This window comes from Lissotriton vulgaris, chromosome 1_1 (assembly GCF_964263255.1).
Source record: "Lissotriton vulgaris chromosome 1_1, aLisVul1.2, whole genome shotgun sequence".
Lineage (NCBI taxonomy): Eukaryota > Metazoa > Chordata > Amphibia > Caudata > Salamandridae > Lissotriton > Lissotriton vulgaris.
The window spans coordinates 311007140-311020373 of NC_141685.1; the positions used below are offsets into that span (position 1 = coordinate 311007140).

General features: G+C 42.6%; 1 protein-coding gene across 1 annotated transcript in view; it reads left to right on the forward strand.

The window, feature by feature from the left end:
* The window catches only part of FAAH (fatty acid amide hydrolase), a 430791-nt gene that overhangs the window by 377539 nt on the left and 40018 nt on the right, over nt 1-13234 (forward strand). The window contains exon 13 of the mRNA XM_086952348.1: nt 4945-4984. Within this exon, the coding sequence (XP_086808474.1) occupies nt 4945-4984 (40 nt within the window). The remainder of the gene's footprint in view (nt 1-4944; nt 4985-13234) is intronic.

Consider the following 13234-nt stretch of genomic DNA (forward strand, 5'->3'; position numbering starts at 1 on the left):
AATCACTATACCAAGAAGCTTTCATGCACCAGATATGCAATTTTGTTATTGTGTGGAGCACCAGAGAGTTTTCCGCTGCGGTCTGAGCAGTCCACTTCAGTGCCTTTCAAAAAACGTTCACAATAATAATAAATAAACAAGCCTTTGCGATGCAATAGTCTCGCATTTACGCAAGTTTGAGCTATTGACCTTGCAAATAACAATTCCTTTTATTTTTGTTTTCGTTTTTAAACCATAAATAAAAGGCATTGTCACTTACAATGCCAATAGCTTAAATTCGCGTAAATGTGAAACCCATTGCATTGCAAATGCTTGTTTTGTTTACTTTTTATGTGAGGACCAGTGGTGCCTGGTCCGGGGAAACAGCAGTGGGGCAGGGAGGAGGGAAGAGGGGTTAAGAAAAATTCACTTGCCGGTCGCCGCCTTCCCTCTGTCCTCTTCCTGGCTTCTTCTTTGGAAACCGGAAGCAGGAAAGACCCGGTCTCCCAGGCTCCCCATAACCAATCACAACGCTGTAATGCAGCATTATGATTGGCCTGAGTGCCATGGTTCAGCGCTCAGCTAGGGAATAGGATCCTGGGCATGGGCTCCACTCAGGCTATAGTTCAGGGTGGGTGGAAAATAGGCAAAGTGCGCATGAATTTTTGGCCGGCCCAAGAGGGCCAGCCAAATATTCATGCGCACTTAAATAGTGTTCACCACTCCTCCCCCTTATTTGAGAGCAGAGCAGATCCACCCGCCCAGCCAAGATGCCGCAGCAGGAACAGATAAAATGATAATAGCATTGAGTTATTATCATTATTTTTCAGTGGGACTACGCTCCTCAGCCTTAGTCGAGGAGCTGCCACTGGTGAGGACTGGGTTGAGTGCTGCCTCTTCAGTGATGAACCACAGGATAAACCAAAGTTGCGTGGAAGTCTGTCTGTCGTAAGGGTCTTGAAACGGCTCCTCAGTAGAATCCTGTCTGGTATAAGGCAATGACCTTTCAACCCATTGCTACTCACGACTATTAAAGGCCAGGGTTCTGTAGTCGAACTAAGGCCCCATGCACAAATGGACATTGGCTGTTATTTGTGGCTGTGTTCTTCCCATTGAAACATGGACCGTGGCCTAGGCTCTGTTCGTCTATTAAAACCCCTTGCCCATCTCTTCTTCCTTGCGCTTGACATTGACGTCTGCCAACCACGGGACCAGGTTTTTAGAGTTGCTCCATCTTGTTCTTCCATGAGAGCCTGCTAATCCGTACAACTGAGCCGAAGAAGCTATTTCGTAAGAGTGGCCACAACTAGCTGTGGAAAGCTACTCAAAATTGACGTGAAAAAAACATGTTTTAAAGTAATGTTAACATGTATCAATCGTTGGAAAGGGTTGTCTCGCATATTGGTTGTGAAGGTAAGCATGACAAGAGTGTTGACAGTCATAATTACTTTGTTAATTTATATTTGCTTACTAGCGCTGCAGATCTGTTCTTGTAAACAAGCTTTGTGTAAAGGTCTCTTTCCATGTTTAATGCTCTGTGACAGAGTCTGTGGTATGTTCTGGGATGCGATTGGTGTGATCTTTTTCTTACATTCTAGAAAATAGGTTATTTTCAAAATTGACTCATTATAAAAGATTTTCTTAAACTTGATGTTTGGCTGGAAATTCATAGGAAAAGCTTGGTTATACTAAAAGCACAAACTAGAATTCACTTCTTACTAAAGTGGCATGAAAGGAGTCTTGTGTATTTTCAGGCAACCAGTGACGCATCAGATGCCATCGGCATTGCACCATGTACCACAAATCTAGCCTTGGCATTTTATGTTATTCTTTCCATTATGAACCTTTTCAACAATTTATTGGAATCCTCATTTTAAAAGGTTCATTTCCACAGTGATCTTAATGTGTGATTAGACAGCAAGTACTGTCACTGGTGCGCTGCTTCAATGCACTAAAGGGTTATTCACATAACTCTTCTATTCAATGGTAATCATTTCGTCTATCACTTATGGATTGATCCAGCGCTCCTAATGAAAAACTGTCTCACAAACGCTTCTCATCTCCACAATACTCACCATTAATCATAAATCACTAACTAGGCCCATAAACTAAGGTGACAATTATTGAGTGACTGAATCATGTGACCTAATTAAAACACTCTGTTCAAAAACTATTTGCAATATTATAAACAACTGCAGTTTAATGAATCCTACCATGGTTTTTAATCATATAACATTAATTAAGTCACATAGGCGAATGGATCTAATAATGATAACTAGACCATGAATAAACAAGACCAGTTTGCCATTTCAAAAATCTAATTTTGTTAACTTTATTATATTCAAAGTAAGAGCATTTTTATTCTGAAAACATTATATTAGCAAATTGAAAGCATCATTCAAGGATGGCTCATTAGTCTGACACTTCAAAGAAAATCATTAGCATGAATTAAAAGAAAATATAGTTTTCATCCCCTAAATTCTATTTTCCTGTCTAAAACTCTCTTCACCTAATAAATGATAAAGTCTGCTATCCTTAGGTGCACCAAGAGTCCGTCAGCACGTCATTCAGGAATCGGGAAGCAGGAGCGAGCAAGAGCAGGAGCAAGAGCCCCCTTCTTTCCAAGAGGCCAGGTTTTATACCTTTCTGTCTAGCTATGTATCTAATTCTAAATTTCTTCAAAAATCCAGCCTCATCATTGGCTGAGCTGTGTCAATCCATAACGTGTCACTCATCCCTGACCAAGTCCGGGCACATCATAAGCCCTTATTGTTCTTAGATTCCATCCTACTAGCTTCCTCAGAAATGAAACATTTGAGCGAACACAAGAACTTCCACTTCCTAAACTTGGCAGGCGATTGATGCTTTTTGTCCTTGGTGCTCTCTCCAAGAACACGTACAACTCGACCATAAAAGTTCCGTTAATTTTTCCATCGTTCGGAACAAAAGCTCTTTTTCTGCATGTGAGTGAAGGTTTCACTCTGGTCTAGTTTCTTGTTTTCCAGCACTGCCAGGCAACCATTTTCTTTAGGCCCACTTCGAAAACTATTATTTAAAGAAACACAAAATAGTAATTAATTGAAGAATTGAAACCCATTCTGTTTCCCTCCCCTTTACTAAGTATTAACCCAGTTAATTATGTTACCTAGCAAAGCACAAATAAGCAGCGTATATAAAAACCTTCTTCTTTTAGGCACCAGGATTCTCCACAAGCTTTTGTCACAGAAAAGACACAACAAAACATATGCACACGAAAATATAGCACATGCTATTAATTAAACAGCCACATTTAATACTGACAGTAACGACAGACAAGGTTAGTTTATTATTTTTCACAAGCTTGCAAGTGCAACATGAAAGCACATTAGTCCCACGTGTTGTGTGTGCAATTTTTAATCTAGATTGGTTATTTTTTCAAACACATGCTATTAATACGGTTACATTATGGAAGTTTTTAACTTTGCGAGTTTTAAACAACATCTCGCTCCATCAGGATGAAACAAAGAAGCTTACTGGAAGGCACATTCACTGCATGCAGAAAACACAGATCACACCCCCAGGCCTGAAGGTGCTGTGCTCGGCCAGGGGGGCTGAGAAGCTGCGCCCAACGCCCGTGTTACATGGGGAGGAGCGCACAAAATAGGGCTTTTTTCCCCAGTGGACCAGAGAGGTGGCCACTGGCAGGGGTGTGGGGGGTAAACGAGCAGCTTCGGAGTATATTCTGCTGAATAAACTTGCCTTTTTCAGTCTGGGTGTATAATATGTGGGGTGGAAGGGGTGAACAAGGGGTAGGTGCAGTCACTAATTTCACAAATTAAACAACAACAAGATGCTTAGAATAACAAATCCCCACCCCCTTAAATGAGGTGTGAACGCCCAGAGGCTTGCTGGGGGTCAGGGCAGATATTTGCCAAAACTCGTACATTGGATCTAGGGCTGGTAACTACAGCTAACCGGCTGCAGATTAGAGGGGACGGTGCTACGCAAGTGGAATTTTCTACCCCCACCTCTGAAGCCAGTAGCGGACACAGGGAATGCGGATGAATGAAATGCACATTGGGGTTTTTTGTTTTGTTGATGCAAACTAAGCCTGAAGTCTTTAGAGTGCATCGAGGTTGGGGGGTCAAGGAGGAAGCCCCCTTCCCCCCCAGGGGGGGCAGGGTTCAGGCTGCTCACAGGAGATTAGTTTTCATTTTGGGCACACAGTAGCATAAAGCAAGTAATTAACAAGTGACCGGCTCCTTGGAAAATTAAAGCGTGCCTCGCGCAATGAATGTTGCAGGAATGCATGTGGTGCCTGACGTAGGAAAAAGCCCTCATTAAGTAAAGTAGTGCTTACAGACTTAAAGAGACGTACCTTGTAACAACCGAATACAAAGGGCCAGTATCCATGGAAGGTTACAAATGAAGACAAGGCCGTACTAAGGAGGGACTAACAAGCCAATTACCGAATCAGAAGCCAGCATTTATGAAGGACAAAGACACAACCAATGAAAAATATGGATGGAGAGTGGACGGGGCTTCTATTCCATACTCCAGTACAGCAAGTCTCGCAAAGTAGCGCATGCGCGCTTACTCTAGGTGTGACCTAAAAATATTAGGGTTAGGGGTCTATAGCCTGGCTCCTTCACCTCCAATCAGCATCACTGTTTTATAAATAATGCAAATCTATCAGAAGGAGGTACATACACACTAAATTTAAGTCCTGTTTTATTATTTTGTTTAAGTTATTTCATAGAAATTCACAGAAGTCTATATTCTTGTTTATTCAAATATATTTACAGTGAGATATCTTAAGCGAAAGAATGAAATGGGATTAGAAATGTGTGTACCTCGTTCTGAGACCTGTAACTTACTCTGTTCATATTTGTTACTATTGGGTTTCATTGACCCCATCTCATTTACTAAATACATATTTCTTTGAATATTGCTATTAACGTTTCAGTATTCTGATTACTATTATAGATCTGCTAAAGCACTCCTGAAGCACCATGTTGAAGTTGAGGTAAAAATCCAAATTCTCTATCTATCTATCTATCTATCTATCTATCTATCTATCTATCTATCTATCTATCTATCTATCTATCTATCTATCTATCTATCTATCTATCTATCTATCTATCTATCTATCTATCTATCTACAGCACTAACCATCATCATAACTACCATCAGCCTAACCACCACCTTCTAGCATCCTAAACACCTCCACCTTAACCAACACCCTACCACCTCCACCTGGTGCCACCTAACCACCTTAACCCACTAACTACACTACCCTAATCACCACCACCTGACCCTAACACCACTACCCTAACCAGCACCTTAATCACCCTCACCTCCCTAAACCAACCCTAACTACCCCCAGTCTAACCACCACCACCCTAACCAGCCTACCACCACCCTGGGATCACCTCCCAATACCACCACCATAAACACAACCAACTTAGCCACCACCATCAGCCTAACCACAACCAATAGAAACTTAACAACACCCACTACTCTGCCCTAACAACCACCACCACTGTAGGCGGCTGGCTTAGTATATGGTGCTCACTCATGTAAGTGTAGCATCCTGCACTAATCCAGACAACCCTTATGATGGTTTTAGTGGTCTTGACAACCTTAGAAAACTCTCTAAGTGGTAGCTGTGGAGAGTCTAGAAGGAGTGTAAAGTAGCTTGTTTTACTAGTACTTAATCTTATTGTATGTGTTAAGTGAAAGAGATATAAAAAAAAGTAGGGAGGTCTCCTTATAAATCCAATAGGGGACAAGGAGTAATGAGAAGGAAATGTACAGTAGTCCCTAATTCTCCAAGCAATTGGGGGAAACACATCCACAAATTAATGTAGATGAAAAAGGCTCACAAACCCTTAGATACCATATCCACACATGTAATAACTCACAGTATTAGAGGAAATAGAATCAAAAACAATTGAACCGATATATAGAAAATTGTACAATTTATTCAAATTATTTATACATTCATAAAAAATACTTTCTTGTGCCATATAAAACAATTAAAAATGTGTAACACATGAAGAATAAAAAGAAAGATCATAAACAAAGTTTTGTCGACGCAGCGTTTCGGTGTTATGATACGACCTTCATCAGGACAAGATTCTAGTTTAAAAAGAAACATAGAATTAGATTAATTTACTATTTTTTACCTCTTTTTTTTAAAACATAGTACATCAGTGACATTTGATAAGAAGAACATTCAAAACAGTTTGCAAAAAACTATTAAAGGCACAGTTGTATCCTCCTATTGTTTATTAAACATGTGGTATGGGTTTGGGAATACGAGGGTATTGGAGGTTGTTGAGAGGGTTTGTCGAGTACTCTCACTAAGGATTTAGCAACTGTTTTACTTAGGCCAAATCGTATTTCAATTTATTGTACCTTATATGTGGAGCGGATTGGTAATCAATCCTTCTTATTCAAATGGAGGTTCCTTCCTCGAAGTTCTAGGTTACCGTTCTGATAGAATGGTACTGTGTCTCTGGATGGTAGAACACGTCTAAATGATCAAAATATGGGATATGATGTTACCATAAAGAGGAAACTTTCAATAGGTGATCTAGTTATATATCTGTTATTCAAAATCCCTTTACCTTGAGGTATCAGTGTCTTATTGTATAACAAGGTTCACCCTTTGATACTTAGAAGTATCAAAGCATCCGGCCATGTGGAGTAACTTGGCCCTTTGCCCATATTAGTGGGTAAGTGGTATTTCCTTTCTTTACATAGCCACAAAGTCAGAAGTGAGCAAGATTGTTAGGAAATCCTATTGTTTTCCCCTTTTTTTGTGTCATCCCGATTAGGATATCCCCAGAATATCTACAAAACGGTGGCTCCTTTGACTCTCAAAAGAACTCCTTGAATCATTAAGGTAACTGGAGACCCATTAAATGCTAGAGATTGTAGTAATAGACATGGACAATATTACCATCACTAATACCAACCCTTTGTTGTTCCTTATAACCCAGGATCGTGTATCATCCAGGAAATAGACTACATACTGACAACTAATAAGGTGTCTGGTTCTTTATCAACTAATCGGGGTGAATCCTTGTTATACAATAAGACACTGATACCTCAAGGTAAAGGGAGTTTGAATAACAGATATATAACTAGATCACCTATTGAAAGTTTCCTCTTTATGGTAACATCATATCCCATATTTTGGTCATTTAGACGTGTTCTACCATCCAGAGACACAATACCATTCTATCAGAACGGTAACCTAGAACTTCGAGGAAGGAACCTCCATTTGAATAAGAAGGATTGATTACCAATCCGCTCCAAATATAAGGTACAATAAATTGAAATGAGATTTGGCCTAAGTAAAACAGTTGCTAAATCCTTAGTGAGAGTACTCGACAAACCCTCTCAACAACCTCCAATACCCTCGTATTCCCAAACCCATACCCCATGTTTAATAAACAATAGAGGATACAACTGCGCCTTTAATAGTTTTTTGCAAACTGTTTTGAATGTTCTTCTTATCAAATGTCACTGATGTACTATGTTTTAAAAAAAAGAGGTAAAAATAGTAAATGAATCTAATTGTATGTTTCTTTTTAAACTAGAATCTTGTCCTGATGAAGGTTGTATCATAACACCGAAACGCTGCATCGACAAAACTTTGTTTATGATCTTTCTTTTTTATTCTTCATGTGTATTTACACATTTTTAATTGTTTTATATGGCACAAGAAAGTATTTTTTATGAATGTATAAATTATTTGAATAAATTGTACAATTTTCTATATATCGGTTTAATTGTTTTTGATTTGATTCTATTTCCTCTAATACTGTGAGTTATTACATGTGTGGATATGGTATCTAAGGGTTTGTGAGCCTTTTTCATCTACATTAATTTGTGGATGTGTTTCCCCCAATTACTTGAAGAATTAGGGACTACTGTACATTTCCTTCTTAAGTGAAAGAGAACCACACAGTGTAGCTATCCTTTTTTTTATTTATTATTAACACTCACTAACTCATTACAGTATCTCCTACCCGGAGATATCAACACAAAACACACAATACTTTGTCAATAGAATACGTAAATGTCACAGAATACACAGGGGTCTCCAAGGGGAGACCAAACCATATGCTAAAATAGTGGAATGTGAACCACAATTTAAGTTGAGACAGGACCCAGAAGATGTAGAAGAGTTGGGGCCCCAAGGAGCCACCCAAGGTGAGTATCTAGGAGCTCCAAGGAGGCAGTGTGGGAACATGACCGCATATTTAATGGAATTCAGTGCGTAAGTGTGGTTGCAATTTTAAAGAAGGACCATTCCCAGCGGACCCTGAGGAAACCCTGTGGAAAATGGAAGGTTGGGCAGGCACCCCACCCATGGAAACCCCAGGAACCAGGATACCTACACCAGGGAAGCTGGGTGAATGTGTGCGAAATGACATTGGAAACCACCATAGACCACAATGGAAGACTCAAGACAAGATGCAGCTGGCGAAGAAGGTGAAAGTGTCTGGTGGAACCCAAAGGTCGATTCAAGAGAAGCAGTTTCTGCAAGCAGAGGGGACAGAGTCTGCCACTCAGTAGAGACCAGGAGGCACGGAAGACGAATGCCCACCAATGTCGGGATGTAAGAGAGTTGATGGTGCCCTTGAAGTTACAGCTGTACGGACATGGAATGCTGAGGAAGACCAGGAGCCATTCACAAGCTGTCCCATGTCGGATGTCAAGAGCCAAGAAGGCCCGTGTCCGGCAGGGGCACCAACAAGCCTTGGCAGCGGCAAACAATGTAGTTGTCAAAAAAGGTGCAGTGATAGGACCAGCAAGGTCCAAGTGACTCACCACAAGCAGGTAAGTCAGAGCAGGCCCTGAGCAATTGGGGGAGCCCACTGGAGACACAGAAGACCCTCAAGAGGACCCACAGGCCGGAGGCACAGGAATTACAAGAGGACCTCGAGCAGCTCATCAAAAGATGCTGGCCCACTGTGCAAAGGATGTGGTGCAGGCAAAGATTTTGGCTGCAGGAGATGCATAAGGTGGGACCCTCTTGAAGCCCGAAGATATCCACAGGAGAGAGTCAACAAGCCTTGGCAACAGCTAGTTGATGCAATGCACAAGGGTACTGCTCCAGAGGTTCCAACAAGGGATACTGCTTCCAACCTGCTGGGAAGACAGTGCAGGCCTCGAGGATGTTGCAGAATGACCACCTGTGTTGCTGAACCTTTCAGAGTTCGTTGGAGCTCAGGAACAGCAGACCGGTCAGCTTCGCTGCAGTGCATGCGATGCAGGGGAGTAACTCCTTCACTCCAAGGGAGAGTCCTTGGGGTGCTTTGGATGTCCACAGGCCTTGTGAAGAACCTGTATGGAGCAGAGGCACAGATGTTGCAGCAGACTTGCAGGACAATGAGACGAGGCGCAGCAGAAGTATTCCCAGTTGCAGTCTCGGTTCCCAAAGTGTAGTCCAGCAATGTCGAGAGTGCCCAGATGGTTGATGTTGAAGTGGTATTGGATCTGAATCTTGTCCCACAACGAATCTAGGGACTAACCTACAATCCCCCCACAGGTAACCCCTTAAGTACCCTAAGGAAAGGGTTGGGACGATTCAGGGGTCCCTCCCACAGGAGGGGCTGGACAGTGGGAAGGATACTCCCATGTCCCTCGTTCAGGTTCGAGCGGGAGCAGGAGCCAACTGCTCCCTGAACTGGTTTCAACTGGAGTATGCAAGAAGAGTACCAAATGTGCCCTTCAAAGCAGTCTTGCAAGGCCCCCAACCCTGTCCCAATTCACAAAGTCCTGTCTGGAGGTGGTCCCACCTCCCTCTGACAGGAAACTTTTTATCCTGCCTTCCTCTGCTCAACCTTGGCTCAGAAGCGGGGCAGAATTGTGTCTCTGGTCGGCAGCAGCCATAGTTTGCTGGCAGGGTCTAGAAGACTGGTACCGGGAGCACTGAGGGCCTCCCGGAGGAGCTTTACAGTGCATGGAATCATACCTCCCCCACCGTTTATGGTGTGGGGGTATGATTCCAACATGTTTGATACCAGACGCAGCAGGGTTTGTTACAGACAGTTTATAGATGGCCATAGTGTAATGACATATGGCCACTCTATGTATCCTGATGCACTTTGAACTCGGGAGAATGGAGTCTGAAGGTTGTAGGGGTGTCCTGCTCAATCAGGGGCACCCTCACACTTACAACCAAGCACCTTGCCTGAGGGGTGTCTCAAAGGTTTTAAGTGCAGTGACTACAGATATAAGGAAACTTATCTTTTGTAAGTGGTGCTAGCACAAGCTTACACAGGCGGCAATGGCAGGCCTGTAGGCACAATTTAAGTGGTCTCTCGAGGGTGGCATAATACATGCTTCAACCCATGGGAGACCTGTGGTGTACCTATGCCCTGGGTACCTTAGTACCATATACTAGTCACTTACAAGGGTACACCAGTAGCCAATCTGGAGTGTACCCAAGTACTCACCATGTCCAATTTAGAGAAGAAACAGAGACTGGGGTCCTGATTAGCAGGATCCCAGTCAGACTAGTCAGTAAAACAGAATGACACCAACAAAATTGGGGGTGACCATAAAAGCAGATCCTACTTTCCTACAACCACCCTACCCCAACTGCCACTCTAACCACCCTATCATAAAGGCCCTATCTTACCACCAACCCTAACCTTAACCACCGCCATTGTCGACCTGATCAACGTCCACCACCACCACACTGACCCTACCCACCACCCCACCTTCATCACAACCACCCTAACAACTGTCACCATTCTCCTCACCACTCTGACCAGCTCCCTAAGCATCACCACAACCCTAACGACCACCCCCTTCAACTACCACCAACCTAATCATCACCACTCTAACCAGCCTACCAAACCCCTAACACACACCCCTACTACAATATCCAAAACCACCACTTTACCCTAACCACCACCAATTTACCTTAAGTGCCATCTTAATATAACCACCCTGCTCTAACCCTCACCAGTACACTACTACCGCCACCACCCTACCACCAGCCTCACCACCATAACTGTCTAAATGGGACCCCCTCCACTATCACTACCACCCTACCACCACTGCCTTGACCACTACCACCCTAATTACTACTCCCTACTAACCATCACCACCCCTACCCCAACCACAACCACCACCACCACCACCATAAACACAGCTACCCTAACCAGCACTTTCACCACCCTACCCTCTACTAAAACCCTTACCAGCACCATGCTACCCTAAACACCATCATCCTACCCTATCCAATACCACCCTATCCACCACCACCCAACCATGACCACCACAAACATTACCCACCACTACCCTACCACCACCATCCTAACCACCATCACCCTACCCATCACTACCATCCTACCAACCATCACCCTACCCTAACCACCACTGCCCTAACCATTTTAATCTCCAACTTCATCACCCTCATCCTTACCACCACCACCTTAAGCACCACCTTCAAGCTAAGTCATATCAAAGATTAGGAAACACTTACAAATCATCTACAGCTATCTATCTACTTGTCGGCATTGTCTATGGAAATCAATATGTGAACGTTGAGAATGAACACTACGGTAGGATTTTGATGGTAGGATTTTGCACTCTTTCTGACCCATGTGCTTCTGTTCCCCGGTGCTCCTCATTGCTCCCTCGCACCCGTGTTGTGTACTTCTTCCGACGCCCTATGTGTTTGCTTCAGACCCAGTCCTTTGCAGCGCTTAATTTGAAAAACATTGATTGCAGGTGTCCAAAGAGCTGCTCAGAAGACCACTGCTGGTGGTATTAAGTGTCAGAGCCATGAACACCAAGTCTGTGTAGCCTGTAATGCACCTCTGGCCCTCTTTAATCCACTACCATCCTCTCTCTGACCATCTTTCTCACGTTTTCAGGTTCCTGCTATTTCCTGAGGTGAAGGTTTTTTTTTACCATCTCTTCCTCCTTTCCTGTTTATTTGTGCTTCCCTCTCTTGCACTCAGAAATGTCTGACGAGACAAAGTAAGTGTCAAGTCCCGAAAATGAGTGCCAGAGGACCACAGCCTCAAATTGAGCATTAGTACTTTGTGATCCTTCCTGCCCTCCTTATTGCTTCCCCTACCCACCTTTTTCACCTTTTTTTTAATGCTTCGACAAAGCATTTTTTTAAAATTTGCTAATCCAACCTGGAGAAGTAAATTAAAAAAGTATCGCGTTTGTAGGCATGTGCATGTGCAAAGCACACGCCTACAAAATGACACTGTCTATTTTTTTGTACCTCTTTAGCCATGCTGATTAGTATTTTTGGAAACATTGGCATAGCTAATCGTTCCCAAAGTTGGGACCTATTGGCTTTGCCAATACTTGTTGAGTCTGCTAATGAGGCAAGAGAATTAGAAATAGAGTCTGCTTGTGCATCTTTATTAGGTCGAAGTCTACCAGACAGCATAGTTGTCTGACATCTTGGGGACATTTGGAAAGCTGACTGTTGCTTTCCATTGGCTTTGTGTTTTGTAACTCACATTTGCTTGTTTTCTATTTGTTGGCTTTATTTGTTTTAGTGTTTCAGGCTTGAGTTCGTCCCTTCCCACGCCGAGATCCTATTTACTGTATTCTTCCACCAGTACTGGATTTCAGTAAACAGGTCTTTAAATCTTTTTCTTATCGTGTCATATTTGCTTTGTAGTCAAAGACAGAGTTCAAATGTCAGGCTTTGCTGTCCCAGGTAGCTTAGTGTTTTTTCTTTTTTTGACTTCAAAGTGATAGGATTTATGTGACATTCATGCTGGCTGCTGAGGTTATGCTGGTCAGAAGGCTGTAGGATGCTATTTTTTTCTAGCATACAACAAAATGTAAGTGTGTAAATGAACTTTATGGCTATTTCAGAATTAGGTCATCACAAATGAAGCACATTTTTGGGTAATTCATAAGTATGGTAGCAACATATTTTAATACGATCAAAACAATCAATACACTAAGTGATGACATTTCCACACATTATCATTTGTGTGCTGTATACTTTCATCAGTAACACTTTATGCCTGTGCAAATGTAATGGTCATTTCAATGGAAGATGTGCTGTCTGTAATGACAGTGTGCTACTGCACCATGCATACTCCACTTTACTGTACTCTACCCTGCTCCATGCCACTGCACTTTACTCTGCACAACTCTACGTTACGCCACTCCACACTGCGTTACTGCACTGTACTCTGCACCACTCCACTCTACACCTCTCTACTCTAAACAACTCTATTCTATGCCAATGTACTCTATTCCACAC